At 35.5% G+C, this 26,936-nt stretch overlaps 1 protein-coding gene across 4 annotated transcripts in view; it reads left to right on the top strand.

Moving 5' to 3' along the window:
* LOC126811438 (guanylate cyclase 32E) overlaps window positions 1–26,936 on the top strand; it is a 110,294-nt gene that overhangs the window by 54,422 nt on the left and 28,936 nt on the right. For all 4 annotated transcript variants that reach the window (XM_050537041.2, XM_050537040.2, XM_050537044.2 and 1 more), the window contains 8 exons: window positions 8,292–8,845; window positions 15,627–15,939; window positions 20,901–21,047; window positions 21,605–21,789; window positions 22,212–22,353; window positions 22,696–22,844; window positions 24,414–24,507; window positions 24,772–24,859. In XM_050537041.2, the coding sequence (XP_050392998.2) occupies window positions 8,438–8,845; window positions 15,627–15,939; window positions 20,901–21,047; window positions 21,605–21,789; window positions 22,212–22,353; window positions 22,696–22,844; window positions 24,414–24,507; window positions 24,772–24,859 (1,526 nt within the window). In that variant the 5' untranslated portion in view covers window positions 8,292–8,437. The remainder of the gene's footprint in view (window positions 1–8,291; window positions 8,846–15,626; window positions 15,940–20,900; window positions 21,048–21,604; window positions 21,790–22,211; window positions 22,354–22,695; window positions 22,845–24,413; window positions 24,508–24,771; window positions 24,860–26,936) is intronic.

Below are 26,936 nucleotides of genomic sequence, written 5' to 3'. Positions count from 1 at the left end.
ATACATTTCTAAAAGTGAAGATAAATAAGAAGGTGACATATCATTTATACATTGAAAAGTTAAAAGGAGAATTTTAAATTCAATTCTAAAAATAATCGCTAACCAATGGAAAATAAGAGTAATATTATTATCATATTTACTTACGGTGATGAGCCTTGCTGCGGAATTTAAACTTTTTGTAATTTGTTAGTGATACGTAAAGGAGTGCCAATTAGTAAAGAGTTACATTGATCTAGACGAGAGGTGACGAGAGAGTGAACAAGAGTGGGGAGATTCTTCTGGGTGCGGGCTATTTGGCGGAGATTAAAATAACATAATTTACAAGTATTATTTACATGAGGCTCCATGGTTACGTATTTATCAATTATGATTGACTTTGTTAATAAGATTATTTGAACCTAACAGAAAATATTCAGTTTTATCTTCAATCAATTTAAGAAAATTATTACTCATCCAACACCGATTTCTTCAACACAGCTTTCGGGTTTGGACCTATTATTTCCAGTAGGTTTAAAAGACAAATATAAAGTGTCGTCTGCATACAAATGGAATTCAAGACAATCTCTGCGAACTATTTGGGTTAGTGGAGTTATATAAATGCTAAATAAAATTGGACCTAACACTGACCCCTGCGCACTCCATACCGAAGACCTCTGTGAGATGATGTTTTATGATTTACGACGACAGATTGTAAGCTATTAGTTAAATATGATTTTAATAAATCTAAAGCCAGATCAGTAATTTTAAAATCAGTGGATAGAAGGTTAAATAAAACAGTGTGGTCGATGGTATAAAATGCGACAGACGGGTCAAGAAGTATTAAAAGAATACAATTTTGTTCATCAATGGATATTAAAATATCGTTTTCAACTTAAGTAGTGCTGTTTCTGTGCTGTGGTATTTACGATAGTTGGTAGTTACTTGAAAGATTATTAACAGATATAGTCTATACATTTCTTGAGAACTTTAAAAATGAAACTTAAATTAGAAACAGGTCTATAATGTTTTGTCTATATTAGGATCAAGGGAAGATTTCTTTATGAGAGTGGTAACAAGAGCATGCTTATAAATATTCGGAAAACACCCAGTAGTATTTGAGGTATTAATAATGTCACATAGAAGCCATGTTGGAATAGCATCAAGTAAACACGATGTAGTTGCCATAGTACGTATTATTGTGGTTATTTCAGAAACAGGAAGGGGTTTAAAACAGTTCAAGTCACAAGTTATGTTGCCATTACTGTAAAGGTTCGTGTAATTCGGGTTAGTCACCATGTTATTTCTGATTTTAACAATTTTAGATTAGAAGTAGTCCGAGGAACGCGTTGGTAGATCGTTATTGTCAACTGTAGGAAAAATCTTTACGATCTAACACGATATTTATCACTTTATACAGCTCTTTTTGATTATTTCCCCTATTCTCGGTTTTATTCAAATAAAAATCATTTTTAGAACTTTCAATTAAAGAGTAACTTTTAGTTTGGTACTCTTGTATATATCTCTGAGAACCGTCATTCCAGAATTCCGCCACCTATGCTCAGCCTTAGTACGAATCTCCTTGGCTTCAAGGATATCATTGTTTAGCCATGGGGCACCAGGTCGAAGTCGAAAAGTTGTTTGGATTGGTGCAAGACATCGATGATATTTTGAACGCATTTATTAAAGTATGCTGCTTTCGAATTGCGGACATTAATTTGGTACGAAGTAACTGTTGGTTATGTTAACTGTCAAGGTTATGTTAACTGTCAAGGTTATGTTAACTGTCAAGGTTATTAAAAATCCTTTCTAATACTTGGTATATTAATCATAAAGTCATTTTGAAGTCTCTGAAATACTTAATTAAGAAAGCTCGAAGAAAGAAGACGTATGTTTAATGCTTCCGTGCTTGGTGTTTTTTTTTTAATTAAAACGTTAAGCGCAATTCTAAGAATTCTCTGAATAGAAAATAGGTAAGATGTTACATAATTAATACGAGCGAAAAGCTCGAAAATAAATTTAATCTTGACTATGACACTAAGTCATTAGCACTGCCATATAATACCAGTAAAAAGACCATGTTTAAGGCATTTTATGTTTTGCTTTCCGTGTAGTTTATTGAGGTCAAAGCTGAAATAGTTAGTGCGTGGAATTGTTCGTTTTATTATGTGGTATTGAATAATACGAGCCTTTATTTAGCTGAAAATAAATGATCGTAAAGTGAAAGCATACAACTAGGATAATCGGCCAGGCGTCTTTTACTTCAAACTTTGGTTATATAAACAGACACGACGTCCCGATCTTCATACCAAAGCCGGTCTCCGGTAAAACAATGCAAACAAGCCAAAAACGAGTCAGATCTCAACCGACATTCAATGGTTTTTAATCATTTTCATTGTTTCACCTGAGAAGGTTAAGACGATCTGTCTTCTCAAAAATAAAAGAACCATTAAATGGCATCTAACTGGGATTTGTCTGATAATAAAAAAATTGCGTGGTGTAATAGAAGCTTTGTATGTCTACACCTACTCGAACACATAATAATATTCCTGATTTTTCTTATGTAAATTTAGTGGCATTGATGACGTAAGAATTGGTGTTTATCAGCTACAGTGGTCAAAAGCCCTATATTCGGCTTTGCAGTGCCCACATTCATGACATCAGAAGTACGTCATCTTCTTTCGTACCGAGAAGCCCATTTTTAGAACGTCCCAAGCTCGACCATCTTCATTAGCCCAGTATAGGAGCAGAACAGTAGGACGTTAAACCCCATATCATTTCATTTCATTTCCCAAGCTCGATCAATAACATTTGACATGATAAATAGGTTTGCTAATTCAAAAACCTAAACTTTACAAGTAGGTGACTGAAAATATAACCGTCTTCATTAGCCCAGTCGGAGTAGAACAGTATAAGACGTTCAACTCCATTTCATTTTGAATTGTCCTCATTTTTCGTGTATTTTTTGTTTATACAACATAAACTATTACATCCAGCCCTGTCTTCAGTAGCCCATCACTTCCGGAACATTACGCAATCCGTGAGGTACTAGTGAGGTATATGAACCGATATCTATAATTATAAACATAGAATACTCAAACATTTGCTCATCTGTGAGAAAGATGTGGCTTTGTTGGGTGTTAGCTTTACTAACAGGTTGAGATTTCCTTGCATTAATTTTGTGCATACTGCATCTATTTTATTTATTTATCTTTGTTTGTTTGTGTTTATAGATAAGTTATGAATTGCATTTGCTTAACAGGTGGAATTAAATTAATCCAAGTGACATTATTGATATTTTGACGCATTTGCTGATTTTTCCTTGTATTATTTCCCGCCAACAAGGCTACTTTGATAACTTCTGCCTATTTGTGGGATGCCACAACTCTCCAGGCTAACAACCGATAAATTGCCACAAATAGGTGGCACCGCATATAATAATGTAATATGGATGCATATAAACTGATTTACATTCTATGGTTTCTGTTTTACTGTAATTTCAAATCAGTTATGTTCGGCGAAATACGTCAGAAGTCTCAATCGAATGACAACCTCTAGCGTCCGGTTATTCCAGTCTAAATCGACAGTATTATCCTCTCCAGATAATATGTCGTCACCGTTTAACATGACTTGTGGAATATGTCTAGCCTCGTTCTTCGAGCTCATCTTTTCCTGGTAACATGACAACATCAATGTTGATTTAAATTGACAAATAATTCGTGTTTTCAATGTCGAAAGCTTTGGGTGATATTGTGTTCCCTACTTTAAGCAACGCTTGATAAAATAACTGAATTGAAAAATCATCAACTTTGATAATAATATCTTTAGGTAGATAAACTGATATCAAGATAACGAAGAAGTGCATTTTTTAAGATGGCGAATAAGAGCAAAATAATTAAGGACATGAATATATTAAATGTTAAAAGAATGTGGGACTATTAAGCTTACCACCATGTGGAAATGACAACTTCGTCTCCTTGTATTTGTAAATGTATTTGCTATAATAATCATGGTATTATTGGACTATTTCATCTTTTTTATCATCTGATATAACCAGACAAAAATGATATTCAATAATTATATACGTCTATTGATCCATAAAACAACCAAATAGAAAGTCTCTCACACTATACCGATTAACGTTCGTTGAAGGAAAGCTATCTAATGAAAATTATTGCTCTATTTCGTTTTAATTTTGTTGGCCTACACTATGAAGATCTAACTACTTCTTTGGCGTTTCTCTGTTCTGTTTGAATTCACTGTGATTAGTTAAGGCCAGTTAAGGGATCTGGTGAGATTTTTAGTTGTTGTTAGACTGTACTCTATAGTCTATATAAATACCGTTCCGTACCATGGTAATGTTATGAAAGTTTTCATTTTAGACTAATAAAATAGAATGTTCATGAAAAAACGTCATCTCAAACTGTGAATCTAAAAGAAATCAACAATATAATTCACTAAACGAAACGAAAGTAGAATCTGCGGAAAGAAAATGATGAAATACAGCAGTGGATAGTTTACTTCGATACATTTTAGATTAACAAGGTATTATTTAAACTGTAATATAGTCTTAATCTAAAAAAAAACATAAATCACAACAAAGAGAAAGTAGAGTCTTATTTGAATTAAACCGTGAAATGCACAAGTGAATAGTTTACCTCGGTACATTTTAGGCTAACAAGGTATTATTTCCACAAATAAACTTCATCTTAAACAGCAGTATAAGCTCAATCTAAATAATAAATCACAAAAAAAATAAATCACAAAAAAACGAAAGTAGAATCTTATTTTAATTAGTCTGATAGTTATGCCTCCTGTATTAATGAATGTATAAAGTGATTGAGGGTAATGACCATGTAAATCAAGTTTCCACTGTTCTCAAGATAATAGATTACAATCATTATTTTGACTCTATTATACAACTTGATAAAATTATACATTAGATTGCCGTCTAGGGTTTTGATTACTCCATTAAAAGTTGATACCAATGTATTGTAGTCAAATATTTAAAAGATTTATATCCTAAATGAACGGAATTCCAGGGGTTGCTTAAGAACATACATTATGTCATGATGAAATACTTAATCTGGGAAGGTTCGGCGCCTTTTTAATTAACTAACACGTCAGACAATATTCAAAGTAATTTATCAAAAACGACAATGGCAGCCGCTGCGTTAATATCTTAAGGGAATATTTTAATATGATAATTCTGTTGATTAATAAGAATAATTAGTGGAATTACATTATTTGGTAATGCGATTGTGGTTTCAATTATGACAATTACTTGATTAATTAAACTCAATATTTCTTTAAAAAAATTAGATGATTCACAATTTTGGTTGTATTATGATTTGAAAGACTGGCAATTTTTTTAACAATTGCAATCCGATACATATCCAAGCTATAGGATAATAAGACATTCATGGTTTAGAGGCAGGGGTAAGTTGCTGCGTTGAAAAGCACAACAAATAGTTACACGTTTACTAGTTTGCTACTAATTCAAACATGTGTTTCTCAAAATTTCCATGGTCAACTTCGTATAAGTTTTGGAGCAAGATATAGTCAGATAGTTAAGAGGTTTCAGCTCAACGAACAGTCGGTTAATGATGGAACCGATCTGTATCCTATTGACATCGCACTGGATTTTAGTTATACCTATTAGCGTCCCATGAAAAAAAACCTCCGTAACCACACGGCATTTTACCCATTAAATTATCCAGTTTATGTGTGCTTGTCCAACATTTAACTTCATTTTCGTTAACCTTCCATTGTTAATAAGGGCTAACCCAACCGATTTCTATCAAATTGCACGGTTTATGAGTCACTCGAGACTAAAGACGTTGTATTCATGTACATATAGACAGTCTATTTCATACTTTGATTTGAGTGTTCTGGAAACCGTAAGATTAATCCGTACCATGTCAGGTTGTAAATACCACTGTATGTTTTCTGTCCACAAAAACACCTCGACCAGAATAAAGTGTGACAAGTTTGGTAAACATTGGTTTAATATTGACCTTGTTATGGTGGATTTCGAGATAGTTTTGTCTCGTTGCTTGGAATCTGAAATTATATATGAATTCCAAAGTTCGATTTCGCTAGCTTTACATTAGACAGGGGTGGTCGAGTGGTCTACGTAAGGTATGCGCCTCAGATCATACGATCTGTCAAGTGAAACTAAAATTAAGCTTTTTTAAATTGAAAATTTTCCGCGTTAACTTTGGTGTACAGGCTACCTTACTTATTTTGACTACAAAGTTATTTCGTCAGTTTTTACAGATGTTTAATGTCTGCCTTTCTCTAAGTAACTGTTGTCAGTGCATGCCCTGTACCTGGGTCCAGGAGAGGGCATGAAGGGGTTGGCTCCGGACATCACCAAACCTCAGAGCGCCACTGCACACGACCACGTATAATCTATTCAATTCCTTGTTGTCATGCCACATTTCAAAGTTTCAAACTTGCTGGGCTTTATTCACATTCTCGTGGATATTGATTGAGGTCAGATCAAAAGGTTAGGGCTAGTGTTAGAGTTTGTGTCAGCGAAAGAGTTAACATGAGCAGCTTAATCTTATGTTCAGATTAACAAAAATATATTCAATATTGAAATAAAATTGAAACTCATGGTCATTTTTAATAATTATTTTCGTTCGTTCGTTCGTCCCTGGAGTTTTGCGTCCACTTCCAACAAGGACGATATCGTAGATTAGTTTGTTATATCTACCTTTAAGTACATTATTAGTGGATAATTATATGATTCATGTGAGATAAGCAGTTAAAACTGTATTTATTTACCTGAAACTTAACACTGTGTTGCCCTCAACCAAATTCCCAACATTCTGTTCGCTTTTAATTACTCAAGTTTAGTGAAGCCAACACTTGTGTCACTCTAATTTCCCCAACTGTCCTTCCTATTAATTGGAGGCAGACCACCATTAAATTGTAGTTCGTCTGTTTATAGCAATTCTCTCTCTGTCGTTTTTCTCCCCTTTTGCATGCCCATTTTTGTTGATGTTTTTGGTCTAGAATGAACGAAGAGGGTTGAATTAACATTTTCTGCCAGGTTTTGGTAAATATTCATGAGTGTAAGGCGGAAGGATAACAGGTTGGTTACGCTGATATGTACGGCAACTACATGTAGTTACATGTTTTTAGTATGCTTCTTGAAGTATGTAATCTCAAAACTTTGGAGGTCAACCTCATACAACTTTTAGTGCAAAGACATGACCATTTGTTAATCTGTCTGTAGTGAAAAATATTCAGCCCAACGAAAATTTTGGGAAAAGTTGGAGGTGGACAAATAATTGGTGGTCTGCCTCCAATTATTGTCAAAGTTATTGCCCCTGCTACAAACATATTTGTACAAGCCAGGGGTTTTGAAAATTGTATAACCGAATTAAATCCTTCATGAAAAGGACATGTACACACAACTTTTATTTTTAAAAATATAACATACGATTTCAACAAAAACCTATACATTGTGTGCTTTCTCGACATGTATATATGAAGTTAGGAAATTATCTAATCTTTCGCCATGATAACTTGTAAAATTTCGTGATGATGCCAACTCCTATCTCTTTCAATCTTGTCAAACCAGATTCTCTTATTACACTAATTGAATTGAATAAAAGCCTACCGTCTACAAATTTGTCCACGGCGAAGACCCGTGAACAAACATACCCGGATATAACATGAATATTAAAATAGACACCTTTCATTAATATGTTTTCACGTGGTTTTACAGTTATTAATTACCATTCCAAAGAATGTTCGTTTTCTTTTATTATGTTTCCTTCAACGGGGAGAGGCAATGGGCTAATTCACAAACGCACTCAAATTGTGTGTTAATTTGTCATATAATTAGATGTTATCCACAATCATAGCTAATTGTCATATGATCGGATTATGCGATCCATAACCATAGCAATTTGACAAATAAATAGATTATGTTATCATTAAACATTGGGAATTGTCATATAATTACATGAGTTGTCACATTAATATATTATGTTATTCATAATCTTTGTGATTTGGCTAATAATCAGTTAATGTCATCCATAATCAGTTTGTTCATATTTCGAATGCTACAACACAAATGTTATCGACGATCTGCTTTATATTACCGTCATTTTGGTTGCTTTCTTGGGAACACAGTGGCCATTTTTATTATCGAGAATCTTAATGAAAAAGCTGACTTAGCTGACTCAGGCATAATGATATGATTCAATAAAGGACAACATATCGTTTACATTCTTGAGCTTCCAAATGTGAATCCTAAAAAAACACCCTTTATTTTGTACATTTTATTTTAATTTCAGTATAACTAACTAATGAAGATTTGTGTTTATGCCATTTACAAGTAAAGTTGACCAGAAAGTCCAATATTATGTTGGAACAACTCAAATGTGACCATTCTCGGACATAATCTAAAAGCAACTGCTAGAAAAGGATAGATACGCGCAAGATGTATTGGTGCTTTCTACGAGTATTTTTGATTGTTTGTTTAGCAATTCTGTGGGATGTGATATCACTGGTACAGTCAAATAATGAAATCCAAGCAAACGAAACGTTGCATATAGCTTTCTTTTCAACAGTGAGAAAGGATGCGGACGAACGTAACTTACTTGGATCAGGTCCAGGCATGTTAATTGGTGGTGCCTTCTTCAATGCCTTGGATGAAGTGAATGCCGAATATAAAAATATTCATCTTAATTATACCTTTGTGAACACACCAGAGGAATCGTGGGATACGTTAAGGGAAATAGCTGATTTATATTGTGACAATACAACAGCAGCTCTGATCGGTCCAGATGGATATTGCGAATCCGCAGCCTTAGCAGCAAAAGCCTTCAACCTGCCGTACTTTGCCTACGTAAGTAATCTTAAAGTTTCTTTGTTTTATGTATTTATGAACTTAATTTAAGCATAGAAGTAGATCTATTTCTATGATTTAAGTCATTCGATATCTCACTGTACTATAGTCTGTTCTAGCAGTTTCCTGAACTTCCATGAACTTATCTTTCAAATTGAATGCGTTCCCAATTCCTCATAAAACTATTAAATATTTTGGTAGTATTTGGTAATATACTTTTACAGTCTAATTTATGGACCTTTCATGTGCGACGCTCTCCCCGCAAAAGAGGCTAAGGGTCCGCTTATTCAGGTATGATCGGCTTGAAACGTATGGAGAATTATGGTTCACTTCGAGTTTTAATATGACATTACAATTGCAAGTATTGCTCCGTTCTTAGTCGATGTAGTACGCTCGTACTGGTTTTAAAAAGATTTCGCTATATTCATTAATGGTCCAGGCATTGATTAACATACACACGTACGTAATATAGGGGGTAATGAAACGCAAAAACGCATAACATTAGAGGCATGTCGAAACATGTCGATTTCCCAATTTGCCCACAAAGCATGTGTTGCTAAACAAGCGCAATAACTCTATAGAATGTGTGCAACATTAATCAGACAACTTTTATCAGACTGGTCTAGATAACACACTAGCCAAATAAGTACCTTGGTCACGGCTATGTCGATAACATATTTAAGTTCAATTGTGTGGTAGATGTTCCCTGTACTCGAAGTTTCTTTGTCAAAAAATTTAATACTAAATAGTGATGTGGTTATCAGGTACGCTGGAAAGAGTAACCCTAATGTTTACAGAAAACTTTCTTTAAGTGGAATTACACTTGACAAGGTTTTTAGGGCCACGGTCAAAATATGTATTCTGTCAGACATCAACAGTATCATAATCAACGTCATGGCATGAGACAGTTTCATGTATTAAGTTAACGTAGTTAATGTAGTTATGTAAATGCACGCCAGACAACCAGGAAACTATTGGATGGGTTCTTTATAACATTCTTGATTGTATTAATGGAAAGATAATAAATCTTAGACGATACATCATAATAAATGAAATTCAATAGCCGGTAAATGAACAAAATTACATTGGCGCTATAATTCACAGTTTCGAACATGTCTGCAAGAGCGGCATATGGACAGAGGCCACCATTATGTACTCTTATTTTGGTAGTGCTCCCATTTTTACATGCCAACATTAAAATATGGTAGTATATGGTTGTCGCCCCCGTCCTCCCGTCCGTCCGGTAGCCCGGCGTCAACAATAGCTCTAGAGGTCACATTTAATATCCGATTGAATTTGAATTTATAGAAGTGTTCAAGGACATGAGACCAAGAAGCCTTTGACTTTCAACGATTTCCGATAATTACTGCCAGCTTTAAGGCCTTTGAAATTGATACACTGCGTTTAATGGTACGAGCAAAAGAATCCTATTGATTGTCAACGATTTCCGATAATTACTGCCAGAGTTATATAGCCCTTAATCATTTTGAAAAATGATTGACTTTACGCTTATTGATTTTCCACGATTGCCCATAATTACTGCAAGAGTTATGGCTCTTGATAACTTTTTAAAATCTTGTAGACTCTCTAGAGGTTAAAGGTAAAATCCGATTGACATTAAATTCATACACTGTGTTCAAGGTTATGCAAAAAAAACCAGCCTATTAATTTTCATTCTGATTTAAACACCCATACATGACCTACATTTGTTTTCTTGGGGGGGGGGGGTAAGTAATGAAGCATTTTTATACGCCCACATGGAAATGTGGTCGTATATTGCTGTCGCCCCCGTCCGTCGGTCCGTCCGTCCACAATTTCTTGTGAGCACTCTACAGACTACATTTATCATCTGATTGTTTTGAAATTAATATGTGTTTGCATTAGTGAGAAAGAAACCTATTTAATTCCAATAACTTCTGTTAATTTCTTCTTGAGTTATGACCCTTGTTTAACTTTGTTGCACCTTGTGAACGCTCTAACGACAAAAGTTATCAACCGATCTGTATGAAATTTATATGCATCATTTAAATTTGTGAAAAAGGTCTATTGAATTTCAGCAATTTCCGTCAATAATTTCTAGAGTTATGGCAATTGAGAACCTTGTGAACGTTTGAATGACAAAAGTGGTCGTGTGATCTGTATGAAATTTATATATATTATTTAAATTAGTAAAACGAAAAAGCCTGTCAAGTTTCAACAATTTCTGTAGATTATTTCCAGAGTTGAGACCCTTGTTTCAGTTTGTAGAACCTTGTAAACCCTCAAACGGACAAAATTTATAATCTGATTTGTATGGAACTGTCTTGTAAAGACCCCCAATTACCTACAAAGGAATAAATATGCGACAACACTTGTCGACCGACGGACGATTTAGCTGCTGTGGGCGTATGTTTTGTTGCCTGGCTACCTATCTTTTTAAATATATTTGTGGCAATCTTGACTCTGCACATTATTTTCAGTGTGAGTTGCTGTTATCTTTATACAAAAAGCATTTATGTCGATGAACAAAAACACCGAACAAATACTTTTGTTTTTGTTGTCCGCAGACGACGATCATAGTCCTGCAGACGAACGAATGTTTTAGGTCGAAAAACATCACCGCAGCCGACGAACTTGGTTCCGCAGACGAACATTTCTATTATTCTTATATTCTCATGTTTCTGTTAATCCCTCATCTAATCTAATGACAAACGCTTGACAGCCGACACATTAATGAGTTTAATTGCTGTATATTGTTTTAGTTTATTGCGATGTCTTTTATATTTTAATCTTTCCCCTTTAATTCTTATTAGTAACATTGGTGGATATTGTTAATTCCTTAGATACCAATTTATTATAAATACCGATCTGTACATTTATATAGCATTCTAGATTTCACCCCGTTTCCAGGATAGTCACTCGGATGTCCTGTTCTCCGTATATGATGTTTAATGTCTTTCGGTAATAAATAGTTTCAAGGATATTTCCAGTCTTAGTGATTACCGAAGATTATCACTGCTACAATACGTCATAGTTACCTCCACATAAAGTCAAGTGATTGTTGTAATTGTTGGAATTGGTCAAGTTTGTCTGAAGAAGCCTAATAAATCGGAAATTACTCGCAAAAACCTAGTTTTCTTTCCTGAAACAACTTTATTTCTAATATGTAACACCTGAGAGTAGCTTTAACTATAACCTTTTACTATATGTCATTGGGTAATAGTGTACTGTTCGAGCTAAAGTAGGGGGGTTGGATGGCTGAATAGTTAGCGCGTACACGCTGTATCATAAAGTTCGATTCCCCGGTTGTACGTGACATTGAGTAGGGTCGCCTGTACAACCTTGTGGGTTTTCTCCGGGTCCTCCGGTTTCTTCCCACTGCTAAAGACCCCTACGCGCAAGCGAATTATGGAAATAAAATTAAACAATGTTAGTCCCGAAATGACCTAGTTTGTGTCGAGTGGACGTTAAACACCATTTCTCTCTGCGGACAACAAAAACAAAAATATTTGTTCGGTGATTTTGTTCGTGAACATAAATGTTCCATCGTCTGCGTTATAATTATCTACAGTGTAATCCTATAATATATATGTAGGGCACGCTAGCGCTCTATTAATCTCCGTGTTACGGTACGGTATGTCAATGTTAAAGGTTAAAGGCTTCAGACCGCCTGCTAATCTTCACTTATAAGATGTACGTGTACATTTATTTCTTGCCATGCCTTGAAATTAGATTTCACCCGGTTACTCATCTCTGCATAACCGAAAGCTATATTCCCGAAACACTCAGAAAAGTAGTCAATGATGAAATGAAATGGGGTTTAACGTCCTACTTTTCTTCACCGACTGAGTTAATGAAAACGGGCATACGCCATACATTGCGCCACGGTGAAATTTTACTTGTATAGCCGTACTCCGGCCTACTTTTATATAACAATACAACTGTCAAGGGTTATTTTACGTACACGTCAGTTAAATGTGTTTGACCCATCCTAACGACTAGGGACTGTTAATTGTCAGCCCTTTGTTCTGTGCCACTGATAAGAGGAAACCATGCCGGAAAATTCCGAGGAACTTTCTTGGCCAACACCCGGAGCGAACCAGAGGCCTCCTTGTTAGCGAGCTAGCGTCTTACTCACTGAGCCACTGTGGCTCATCCGAATAACATAAATTAGTTTTTATAACTAGTTTTTACTAAAAAGGAAAACCCAATTTACGCAAGTCAAATGATTGTAACCCTTTTATTTGTAACGAGACTAATCATCCACTTGAGACAAAACCTGTCCAACTTAACCTTATAGTCTTTATTATAGTTGGAGCTTTTTTGTCAATAGGACACTGCTTTAAGTCATCTCGAGTTAGATTAAATTATGTAGCATCTGATTAGAACACTGGAGACCCCTCCAAGCAGGGCCGTCTTAACCGCCTTATAATCCCCCGGGCAAAGCAGTGCATTGTGGCACCTACCTACACAGCCACTAACAGGAATAAAAATGTCAATGGTCGATAAAATTAAACATATTTAATTTAATGTATTCCGACTTTCAATAAAATCAGTGTTTAAACAGCAAGTCACAACATACAAAGATTAACATGGGTCCCCTATCCCCATGGACCCCGGGTAACTGCCCAGCTTGCCCATGCATTAAGACAACACTGCACCCCCAGTTATCTTTTAAAAGATTTAAGCGATTTCAGAGTTAATCCCATCCCAGTTTCCCTGAAAGATTTAAGAAATATGCAGAGTAGAACCCACCCCAGTGTACTGTGAGAGATTTGAAATCAGTCAGGTCGACCGTCTGTGTCGCCATATGAAGAAATGAAAGAGGCATTATCACTTTAAAAGCCTCGGACAATATTTGACTAAGTAGACACATCGTGCATGTTTAATTTAGATTGTCCGTCTCCATTAGCCCAGTCAGAGCAGAACAGTAAGACGTTAAACCCAATTTCATTTTATTTGGATTATATGCGAATCTGCCGGGCCAACGATGGAATGCAAAATGAAATGAAATGGTGTTGAACGTCTAACTTTCTTGCACCGACCGGGATAAATCTATTTGTTAAGGCCAGCTAACTTTTCGTCAATGTCGCTGAAATGTAAATAAGGTTAGTGCACGTGATTGTTGGCGAGATTGTATGTTAGGATTAGGGTAAGCATTGATGCTAGGTCCAGGTTTAGGGTTAGGGTTGGGATTAGCGCTAGCCATGTTTACATCTCGTGACCTTTGAGCAAACTTAAAGTTTGCCTTATCAAATAGATCTGACCCATCAACCGTGATAATGGCTATAATGTGCTATAATGCAAATTTTCCTGTACATCGGCACTGCTACCTAATCTTAATTCCATTTGTAAACTGTCAGGGTGATCTTTAAGGTTCCCCCAATGGTATGAAATGTAAACGCCTTAACTGCTAATTTACGAGTCGTGTGAATAATTTAGTGCTTTTCAAGCAGTTTAACGATCTATGTCAAATGTCAAAGCTTTAATGTTGAAACGATCCAAGTTTATTATTTAAAATTAATTACATTCATTTTCTCGGTGAAAGTGATTTAAACGCATTTGTCAGTAAAATCAAAAGTAGTGATTAAAGTATCGCTAGTGATACTTTGTTTCCGAACATTATCCGGAACTCGGACTGTTTACTAATTTTCAGTATTACCATATTGTATTGACAGTGGAACACAAACTGGATTATATCTCAACTGTGCCCTTATCTACAGACGTATATTTTTTACGAAGGGAGATTACTCTCCCACAAAATAACTGACCATATAAATATACTCTTCAAAAAAAGAAACGCATAGCCCATTTATCATCATTTTTTTTTATTTGAACGGGATCGTTGTTTCCATAAATTTTGCCGAAGTTTACTTTCGCATGAAACCCAAATCTAAGTCCTTTAAAATCCCGGGGTTTTCGGTTTCAAAATCAGTTGCTCATGTGATGCAACATCCGAACGAAGACCAACACAACAATGCTATCGATCGCTTACAAGCAGGTGAATCCCAGACAGATGTAGCTAAGCTACTGAATTTTTCCCAGAGTACCATCACTCGCCTTTGGGATAGGCACCGACAGCGAAGTTCAACACCTGACCAAACGAGCTCAGGCCAAACAAGAGTGGCCTAGTCTGCCCTAGATCGTAAAATCCGGTTACGTCATTTACGGAAATGGTTCACAACAGCGACCTCTACTGCAGCAGCAATTCCTGGACGACGTAGGATCTTAGACCAGACAGTCCGTAAACGCCTACGTGAAACCGGATTACGAGCCAGACGTCCCGTTAGAGCCGTTGTTTTGAAATACGCCAACATTGTCAAATCCAACTTCTATAGGTTCAGACACATAGGTATACATAGCTACAGTAACACTGGAGAATAGTTTTGTTCAGCGACGAGTCGCGGTACCTGTTGCAACGAGGCGATTTTAGAGCGAGGATATACTGAACGAAATGTTACTATGCGTTTCTTTTTTTTTTTTGGAAGAGTATATATCATATCAAACGAAATCCACATTTTATTTTTGACCCAAATCAAATGGCATGAAATGGGGATTAACGTCTCACTTTTTCTGCAACGTCTTTTCTAATGTAGACGGAAACCCAAATCAAAGCCGTCTAGTCGTTTTAATACAAAGTCGCTATGTCATTACAATTTTGCTTTTTTTTCTTCTTAATTCTTTTGTTTGTTTTGTTTTTCGTTTGTTAGTTTGGAGTGAAGAAGGGGTGGGGTGGGGTCTATCGGTCGTAATTTACAAGAATATAAATTGTATTGAGTATTTATATTTTATGTTTTGTCAGGGTTGCCACGAAGCTCTACCTTCTGACCAGAATAACGTCTACACATTTGTCAGCACAGAACCAACTCTGTCCAAAGTGTCAAAATTCATAGTGGCTCTGCTGAAACAGTACAGATGGAATTCATTTTCCATTGTTAGTGGATTAGAATTGAAATGGAGGGACACTGCTAAAGTATTGGAAACGATGTCTATAAAAGAAGAAATTCATCTTAATAATATTACTTATGATGCAGATCTTGATTTTTTCCACCCAGGAACTGCAGCTAAAGGAAGTTTTAACACCCTTCTGGAGAACACCAAGAAGAAAACAAGAAGTAAGATTCATTAGAACTAGAATTTATTTGAAATGTAACTGATTTTCGCTCACTTTATTTTGAAACACATGAAATGCAATGATGTTTAACGTCATACTTTTCTGCACCGGCTGGCGTAATGGAGACGGGCATACGCCATGCAGTGTGCTATAAGGCACAGTTTGCCGGAACAACGCTACGACATTTATACAGTGTAACGAATTGCTTTCAATCCGTATCAATAAAGTTAACGTCTTTTAACCACATGATCGCCAGACTGTCGATTTTGAGCAGTCGTGGTTTAACTAGATTTAAACGGTAGGCATTATCCATTGGTACTCTCCCAACTGACAGAATTGTAATCGTGTAAAACAGAATTGAAGCCTTTGGCAGTTCTATGATATGTCATGATAACCAATAGTCTGTATAAAGCTACTATTTGCAAACAGAAAAATGATGATTTGATATTTCTTGTTAAAAAAGAAATATACAATTGCACAAAAGTATTTAGCAATGGCAGAAGTGTCTAAAACAGTGATTCTCAACCAGTGTGCCGCGGGATCTTCCTAAGTGTGCCGCGGAATTGTGAAAAGCACACTAAGAAAATGCGAAAAACCACATGATCCTAATTGAGTATTTGCTGATACGTTCATAGATGTGTTTTTCTTTATTTAGTTTAAAGGGCCAATCCCGATAATATTTTGGGGAATAAAACTGCTTAATTTTGTGTTAAAATCCCTTAAAATCCTCTACCTTAGGGCCGAGCCACGAACTCAATATATGTGATACATTTTTAAACAACTTAAACCCATCAGTCTTCATCTAGAAATGGAGACCGATGCCCAAGCTGTATTATGCGGTGTCTGGATAAAACCAGACTTTCATTTTATAAAAATAATGTGTAGATGAAATTTACCTTTCGTTATCAAGTACATCACATGGGTCACACACTGTATACACCTCAAAAGGAACAGGAATTGTTTATCAGGTCACCCAACGAGAAAAATGACCGGAAATCTTAAAAGGGTTACGTGTCCGGATAAGCAGTTTTGACGTTCATGTCCAAACGACTCAATAATTTGAGCTGAAATTTTGAGACAAGGTAAATACACCATTCCTTTATAGTTTGGCGCTTAAGTTTCATACGTACTCAGACTTTTATTTTTGAGACCCTGTTCAAATCAGGATAGTCCTTTTAAGACAATCTATGTTTCTATGACTAGTCTCTGTCTACGATTGTATGCCGTCTGACTTGTTTTTATTTTACAAAATTCAAATATCTTTCACGTATATTTAGCCAGGTGTGCCGCTATTTTTATACGCCCACATTTAAATGTGGTCGTATATTGTCGTCGCCCCCGTCCGTTCGTCCGTCGGTCGGACCGTCCGTCGGCCCGGCGTCCACAATTGCTCTAGAGGACGCAATGTGGACGCTCTAGAGGCTAAAGTTAATATCCGATTGACTTTAAATTTATACACAGTGTTTAAGGTCTTGAGACGAAGAAGACTATTGATTTTCAGCGATTTCCGATAATTACTGCAAGAGTTATGGCCCTTGATCACTTCAAAAAAAATCTTGTGGACGCTCTAGAGGCCAAAGTTAATATCCGATTGATCTTAAATTTATACACAGTGTTTAAGGTCATGAGACGAAGAAGCCTATTCAGCGATTTCCGATAATTACTGCCAGAGTTATGGCCCTCGATCACTTCAAAAAAACTTGTGGACGCTCTAGAGGCCAAAGTTAATATCCGATTGACTTTAAATTTATACACAGACGAAGAATTATTTTAATTTTCAGCGATTTCCGATAATTACTGCCAGAGTTATGGCCCTTGATAACTTTGAAAAACCTTGTGAACGCTCTAGAGGCCAAAGTTAATATCCGATTGACCTAAAATGTATACACAATGTTTAAGGTCATGAGACGAAGAATCCTATTTCCGATAATTACTGCCAAAGTTATGGCCCTTGATCACTTTGCAAAATCTTGTGATGCTCTAAAGGCTAAGGTTATCATCCGATTGACTTCAGATTGATACACAGAGTTTAAGATCGTAAGACGAACAAGTATATTGATTTTCAATGAATTTTTATGACTTGGAACAGCTAAATCCATGATATTAAAAGTGTTGTATACAAAACGTTAGCATGGGGCAGAACTTTATAAAAACCAAACAAATTCTAATGGTTTTCTGAGTTGTTGCGCTTAATCAGATTTTAGTTTATTATAAATGTTTCATTACCGAAAAATGTAAAAATATGCGACAACTCTTGTTGACTGCCCGGATGATTTAGCTGCTGTGGGCGTTTGTTTCTTTGCCTGGCAACCTATCTTTTCATGTGTTTCAAGGTGTGCCGTTGGCAAAAAAAGGTTGAGAACCGTGATTACCGTAACTACGACATACAATACAGATTAAGCTAAATCGATCCTAACAAGTTATCCATTGGACGAATTCGATAAATTGGAATAACAACAGTTTTTAGTTTACTTCCATATATGAGGGCTACTGATCAAACATTTTTAAATCTTGTTGACATTCATTAATAAACTGGTCACGATTTGACCTGTATGATTCTAATAAACCTAGTTCATCAAAGTGGGGATATGTGAACAGTATTAATATTATGATCCTTGCCCTTATCCTAAATAAACGTATTATAGAAATCGTCACCGGAATACAGAAGGAACCTACTCACCTCGACTGTGTACTACGTCTTTCTAGTTGCGTGGATTTAGTATCATTATTTCACTAGTCTGTAAATACCGGTCCTAAATTAGTGTACCTTGTTAATTTTATTGACTGTGTGAATGTTGACCCTGAAAGGTCAAAATGCGGTTATTCTCCACATTGTCTGGAGCATGTTTCATCTTTGACTTTGGTAGATCTATACTCTCTAAGTCTATTTTTGTGTATTGCGAAGAAAAGGCTGCAATAGGAACTAGACTAGCTCCCAGAGAGACGTTCAACAGATTTTGTTTAATGATGTTTACAAATTTGGAACAATATATTTGCATGACCAAGGGAAAGATCACCACACTCGACCTGACCATGAATGAGACTTTTAAAGGATTTAATCAAGAAAGTCGCTCGTTATTAAATCAGTATTTAGACTCTTGGCAATCACTAAATGGAATTCTTAAGACTGCCTTTAGATCACGGTCTTTTATGACGAATTAAAAGATTTGCGAGACTGTAGATGAACATAAATATGTTGCCTAGAAGCACATTGCATTCCCACTAAACTGATTTAATTAGAAAAAAATATATCCGAATGCATTTTCGTATTGCTTTCACAACATTAAAATGGGCAACGTTTTAAAGGTATAAGTATGGTTTGTTGTAATGGAAAGACTGTGGAGACTCGGAAGTACTCGGAAGTTATTTTCCGATTGACTTGAAATTTATGTTCATGTTTTATGTAAGCGTGGTACAAACGATCTAAATTACTGTGTGGTTGATTCTAATCATTGTTTATAGTGTCTTTAAAATGTTATCTGTTTAGTTACCTATATAATAAATAAAAACCGGATAGCCTGCTGAACCTCACTCTGGGGGCTCTCCTTATATTACAACCCCTCGTCGATCAGAATACACAAAACTAAAACTTTGAGAGTATAGATCTATTTAACATGCTCTAGACGACTTAGCTACTCTATATTAGATTAATATTACCCAAATTAAACTACGATGATATCTGAACCTTTATTACCATGTAATTTTTTATGGCTTGGATATATTTATTGCGTCATAGGGGATTTAAAGAAAACTTCTTTATGGCTAGATAATAGATTACACAAGCTGCAAACTTTACCCTCGGGAGTTATATCTATTTATCTAGTAATATCCTAATACAATTATCTTCGATTTAATCATAAACACTGTTACAGTTAAATAACAAATAATTGTCTGCTTTACATAAAAAATTATAGTTCATACAATTGGTTTTATACACTGCTATTCGTTTAAGATGTGCAGGTGTTTGTCGCCGTTGACACTCTGGATACGTGCCCTTTAAGACGTGTTAAAGTAGCAATATTGTTATTAATTTGGTAAAAAAAAAACAATAACGTCCAACCTTCTTATGGAGATAAAACTTATTGAATGTTACAAACCTCCACATTTCTCAAATACAACGCTTGAAAAAAAACCTAATTCTTAAATGTTTGTATACAGTAAGTGACGCTATTGAGAGATAAACACTGGGCATTATTCAAGAGTGTTGTCAACACCGGAGCCACAAACAGATATGATTCATAAATAAATACACATATTCAGCAATTAAAAGCTGGCTTGCATAAACTTATTGTCGCTTTAATAAGATAAGATAGTATATAAGGGGTGCACTTGTGTACACGCCTCGAAAAATACTGATAATTGTTTGCTGTAGATTTCACTTTTACTGAACATTACGGCGTAGTGATACATCATTATTTGACAGCAATTCAACCGTTGCAAAGTCCTTTATATTGACCCAGTGTTTCCATCAAGGTCAATTGAATGACAATAGTTCATTTTTAATAAAAAAAAAACGTTACTTTTAATAAGAAATGAACTGTTCTTTGAAAATAAAAAAAAAAGTAGTTCCCTTTCAACTGACCAATCAAATTCATGTTAAGCAATATATCCTAGTAAATATCGCAGTAGATTATGAAATTTATCACACAAACGATATCTACTGTAGAATGTATTATTGGTTGATAAAAAGTAAATTCCCTATTACCGTGCCACAAAATGTTTGTTGCGTTTTAATGTTACGTTTTATTCAGAATTGAAAAGAAATATGGAGTTTTATCCAGAAATGAAATGAAATATGGAGCTTAGCGTCATATTTTTCTGCACTTCCGGACTAATGAAGTCTGACATACGTCATGCAGTGTGTTATGAGGTATATATATATATTTCCCAGACAGCCGTACTACGACTATTTAATTTCATTTGGTGTATATTATTATGTGTACTTATTTTTCTTGCTTGTAGTTTATGTATTTCTGGGAGAGTATGAGGCTCTAATAGAGTTTGCTAGAGTCATGTTTGAAAATCTTGGTGAAGACAGAAAAGATTATGTTCTGATTGGTGTGGATGATCGTCTGCCAGAACCGGAGCATTACAGATATTTTCTACATCGTAAGTCAGTCATAGTTATATCTTGTTAATAAAACTGTTTGATTTACATTGTAAGTCAGTCATAGTCATATTTTGTACATAAAACTGCTTGATTTACATTCAGTTTAAACCAACAACTGGTCCAATCAACCGAAGCACTGTGCGAGTTTCGGTTTTTAATGAAATTTTATCACATGTGAAGGGCTTTCGTGGTAACCCGACAATCTCTACCTGGCATCCGAGAAGACGCGATAATAACGAAGTATTCCGACTCGTAATATGAAAATGACAGAAATACTCACAAGTGCTTGGAAATATGCCCATCTTTTATTGCTTTATCTTTACATGTTTAGATCGTTTCCGCTGGTAAAAACCCCACAACAATTTCCCATCTGTTTATATTGTCGATTTCCGTGAATGCATTAATAACCTAAAAAAATGGAGGCCGCATAATTTTGTACTTTATCTTCAGATGCTGTAAAAAGCATTGTCATCTACTTGTAGGCCCACATTAGACTCACGATTTCAGGGCATACTTTAAAACACAAAAACTAAAAGTATACGTGTTTCTTTGACAGTTCCTTTTGAAGAGGAGGAGGAACCTAATGATGGCCATCTTGAACCATTCCGTAATGTTTTTATACTGACATTACGACCAATCATAAACAAGGAATGGCCTGAATTTCTCAATAAAACATACCAAAGAAATAAACTACCACCAATGAATTTCCCGCAAATACCTCCAGGGTTGGAGGATCGAATAGTAAGTCCGCTTTAAATAATAATAATAAAAGGATATTTCCATTTTGTAAAATAATTTATAATTTCTATTTTTCTCGAGCATCATTCGGCTAACCTTGGCTGATTCTGTGATCTTCATCATCTCATGTAATTTTGCTCGAACAGCGGCGCCACAGCCTACTCATATATCGAATTCCAACTGCCGAGGGATCCTTTACGTACACTCCAATGAGTACACGGGACCTCGGTTTTTCGTCCCATTCGAACGACTACCAGTAGTACTATTAGGCCTATTACTGTGAAAGATGTAGCTGAACCGGGGCTATAAACAATGGCTGTACTTTTCTTCGCGAATTGATCTCGAACGACTTCTGTATTCGCAAAACATCCCAATGTTCACCTGTAATTTCCTTTAATATAATATTGTGATGTATTTACCTCTAGCCCAAAATACCTATCACAGTTGCTTACTTATATGATGCTGTGAAGATATATGCCAAAGCTTTGAATGAAACATTGGCAGCCAACGAAGATATCCGGAATCCTGAAATGGTTATCAAAAAATTGCGTAACCGATCTTACAGAAGTGAGTTGAATTTAGATAATATGATAGCGAATAAATGATACTGGTTGATTCAATGTGATTTTTTTTTTTTTTTTTTTTTGACATTTGGATTTTTATCAGGTTGTGTTGTATATTGAAGGGCTAATTTATGTATCAGCAATATCGGGGTGTGTTAAAGGGGTTTCGTATGCTTATTAGTGTAAAGTTATACAATGTTTTAATGTATTTTAATCGGGTTAATTGAAAATTAAAGGGGTTTTGTATTTATCAGCACGCGTCGTATAATAAAGTTATACGAAGTTTTAATGTGCATATTGACCAATATACCAGTTATATTAATGGTGATATTGTTATTTACTTAAGGTGTACAAGGATTTAGCGTACATATCGATGGACAGGGTGATAATGATGGTAATTATACATTATTAAGTGTACGTGTAAAAGATGGAAAAGCTGTTGCTTGGATGGATTCTGTTAGTGAATATACACGTTCAATTAACAATTCTATACCAGTAAGTGTATCATATATATTAGTTCTATATCGCCATTCAAGCCGTGTAACGCTATCATGTTCCACACATATGTATATTCCCTTGGCAATCGTCACCACAAATACACAGACGTTGATTGAAAATATATTAAAACTATCGAGAAAATACATTTGTTGCCAGGCTCATTTTTATACACCCACATTTTCATGTGGACGTATATTGCCGTCGCCCCTGTCCGTCCGTCCGTCCACAATTGTGTGGAAACTTGAAATATAGGTGTATCTCCAAAAGATCTCTGTTCCTTTCGATATTGGTATGTATCGGATCGATACTTCATGGATTATGGCCCCTGATTGTACTAAAAATCACTCTAGAGGTCACAATTTTTATCCGATTTAAATAAAACTTGAAATGTATATTTACAACCCACGGATCTCGGTTCCTGTTGATATTCGCGCATACCGGAACACAACCTCCTGGATTATGACCCCCTGATTGTACACAAGATCGTGTTTTTAGCTAGTGGTCACTCTAGAGGTCACAATATTTATCCGATTTATAAAACCCTTCAAATATAGCACCGTTACACCATAATGATGATTATGTTCTTATTTCGTGAAAATCGGACGAAACTCCGGACAAAAAAAATTGTCTGACAAATGACCGTTCCTTGTACGCAAACAGTGTAAAAGTATGTAATACCAAGGTTGTGGACCCTATGGAGGTCACAATTTTTATCCGATATATTTTATATCCCGAAGATCTCCGTTCCTGTAGATTTTCATCCATTTGGCTTTACCCTACACAGAACAAACTATAGTTCACGTGCTATTGGCGACCGGCCGTCTGCCAATCGTGGCGTTGATTTTTAAGGATTTATTTTTTATTTTATTTAGTGCGAGCTTACTAATCACTTTCCATCTATAATTATAGGTTTCTATGCCATAAGAACTTCCCCAGTTTTAGTTCATATTGCTCTGTTTGACTTAATCAACCCCGAGCGAACATATCTTTAAATGAATGAGATCCCTATCATGCTAGCGGGGCAGCTGCGTGAATGAACACCATTTCCGTGTATAATTTTAGTTTTAAAAGGGTTCGGGTTTCATTGTTTGACTTAATTAATCCCAACGGAACATATATTTAAATGAATCAGATCTTTGTCATGCTAGCGGTTCTGGAATATTTTGAGTTTATTCTTCATTATGCGGTCAGTTCAGCCGCATGAACAAACATTGAATTGTTCTTCGTGTGTGCGATGTCAAGGTGAACACCGTTGGAAATTTAAATTCAGAAAATTTGGAGAATACCCGATTTCTCTGTTCTAAGGATAAACCAATTTCTATTTCTGTTCTTCGGAAACACCTATTAAAATTCTGACTCAAATTTCTTCAGGAAAATAGCTAATTAAAAAACAAAAAGTATTTAGTTGCTCTTCTTATGAGATTTTGAAATAAAAAAAAAAGCATCGGACACAAACATTGAGTAGTTTGTTTATTTAACAAATCCCCGAAGAACTAAAATGAAACTGGTTCGACCATAGGCTTCTTGGTTGAGTTTATTATTCATTATTGTGTATTTTTATTGCAGAACATGGATCTTAAATTAAACATAAATTGGTTATCAGGTCAACAACCACCTAGCGAACCACAATGTGGTTTCCAGGGAGAGAAATGTAATACAAGTGAGTTTTTGATAACATGGCCAATCGACGACAATCGCATATCTTTTTCACTGACATTTATCGTCTGGCTATTCAATCAGCCAATTTATATGATTTTATAATGGTGGCACGCACTCGGGATGTATGCTTATTCGTCCATCGACACCTGCCACTACATTCGTCTCTCGGTTATTCCTATGTGCTCGACACAAACAAAAATCAATCGCAATTTTTGGCCTTCCATTTTGTGGGATATTTATATTAAAAGATACATTTATGTTTCAGATTGGGAGTTGGCTGTCATTGGTAGCGTTTTAGCGGCGGCTGTTATTGTTCTGTTAGCTTTAGGCTTAGTTGTATTGCGAGTGTCCAAGTAAGTATTTTGTATAATAGTGAGTAAACTTTGTTTAAATTATATTAAATGTGTTGTTTTGCATTGGGAAAAGAAGCCTCATCTCCCTCTCCCTCTCTCTCTCTCTCTCTCTCCCACTTCCGCCCTCTCTCTCTCTCTCCCTCTTCCGCCCTCTCTCAACAATGTATTCTGACCTAAACAAAGATATTTTGCAATGGATGCTCATTTAAAATGCAGAATGAAGTCACCGCAGAAAAGTTTAATATGTCAATATAGATAGAAAACGGTGTTATATTACAACACGCAATTACCTCACAACCTATGGTTTTCTCCAGGAATTTGATTTCATAAATTGATCGATATACGTGACTAAACTTTAAAGGTTATAAATGATCCCTTGTGTCTCAGCAACACTTCATATTGAAACGGTGTTATATTACAACACGCAATTACCCTACAACCTATGGTTTTCTCCAGGAATTTGATTTCATAAATTGATCGATATACGTGACTTATCTTTAAAGGTTATAAATGATCCCTTGTGTCTCAGCAACACTTCATATTGAAACATTGATAGATTTCGTTTTCTACCCCATTTCATGACAGTTAATTCTGTTTTTGAAACTTATCCCCGGTCATATAATGTATATAGATTATCCGTGAGTCATTCTTCCCTTGTATATTATATTATTTCCAGACATATTTTAATATCAAATGATCAGCTTACGTTGTTCAGGAAAGACATAAATCAATCAAGCGAAGATTTTTTTTGTTCAAGCGATGCGGAAGTTTTTTTGTTTGCCCTGCCAGTTTCTGATTTAGTAAATACGAAGGTGGCATATTTTTTCAAATGTCGGGGAATCTGAGACAATTTCATTGAAAGAAATGTCTAAAAACGTAAGTCAGGATAGAACAAGACCAATGACTTACTAAACAGAATTTCGTATTACTTTATGTTTTCTAAGTTAGAAAATCGTGGTATATGAACATCCGTTTTAGGTTTGTTTAATATTGTATTTTGTCCACACACAAAAAAAACCAAGAAATTTGACGAGACACGTAATGTCCTGTCTTTATACGGGGGAGTCCCGGTACCTCAGTGAGTATGGCGCTGGCTCGCTAATCAGGAGGTCTCGGATTTGCTCCCGGTGTTAGCCGAGAACGCTCTTGCCCAATTTGTAGAAACTTTCGAAGCTGTGGTGTAGAAGCCCACTCTGCAGAATCTTGTGAACATTCTAGCAACCAAAGTTATCATCCAGTCTGCCAATAATATATTCCTTATTCAGATTAGTGATCCGTATTTGTGATGATTACTTTTTATACCTATTGTCTTTGATTGTGTTGTATAATCATGTCAAGGCTCTGGTGATGGTGTTTCATCCTGGCCAAAAAATCACAATGTGGCGTTTATGGACCATTGACTGACGTAATTAGTAGTGCTGGGCGTATCCCTCGTTTGTTGGCAACCTTTCTTTATTCTTGGAAGAATATTGAGTAAATTCTTATGTAATTCAATGTGAATTATTACAGTTTTTTGCGTTGATGTGTTTCCTAAAAATGAAAAATTAGATAAGGATAATTGATGATTTGAAAACATCATTCCAAACACTTTACTTTATTTCTGGTATTTCATTTATTTGTGTTATGTCATGTCTATAAACAACTTAATTAAGGCATTTAAAGCGCCAGACAGGTGTTGTTAAAACTCATTATTGCTTGAATCAAGGTTAGTTAAGTGTAAAAGACAGGATTTGTTTTTTATTTACCGTGCTTAAAGGTCTTTATTAAACTGACAATTTTTTCTTCACCAATCCTTGTGAGTTTAATTAAGAAAACGGAAAAATAAAAATCCCTTTTAAGAGTTTATAAATCGTGCGGAAGAACTATTTCTCTTTCTAGACAAATTTTAATATTTTATGGTCTCAAGTGGAATATGGAGCTTGCTTCTATTAACCCAGGTTGAAGTCACTTGTCTAGATCTAATATAAGTATCGTCCCAGCATGCTGACTTCTGAACGTTCACTAAATCAGATAATCCGAGGCATGTGAACTGTACTCTGCGTGGTTAAACAAACGTCAGCATTGGAGAATATGGGTT

Source organism: Patella vulgata, chromosome 2, assembly GCF_932274485.2.
Source record: "Patella vulgata chromosome 2, xgPatVulg1.2, whole genome shotgun sequence".
NCBI classification, from domain to species: domain Eukaryota; kingdom Metazoa; phylum Mollusca; class Gastropoda; family Patellidae; genus Patella; species Patella vulgata.
The sequence above is the reverse complement of the archived record's forward strand: the minus strand, read 5'-3'. Positions and strand labels throughout refer to the sequence as shown.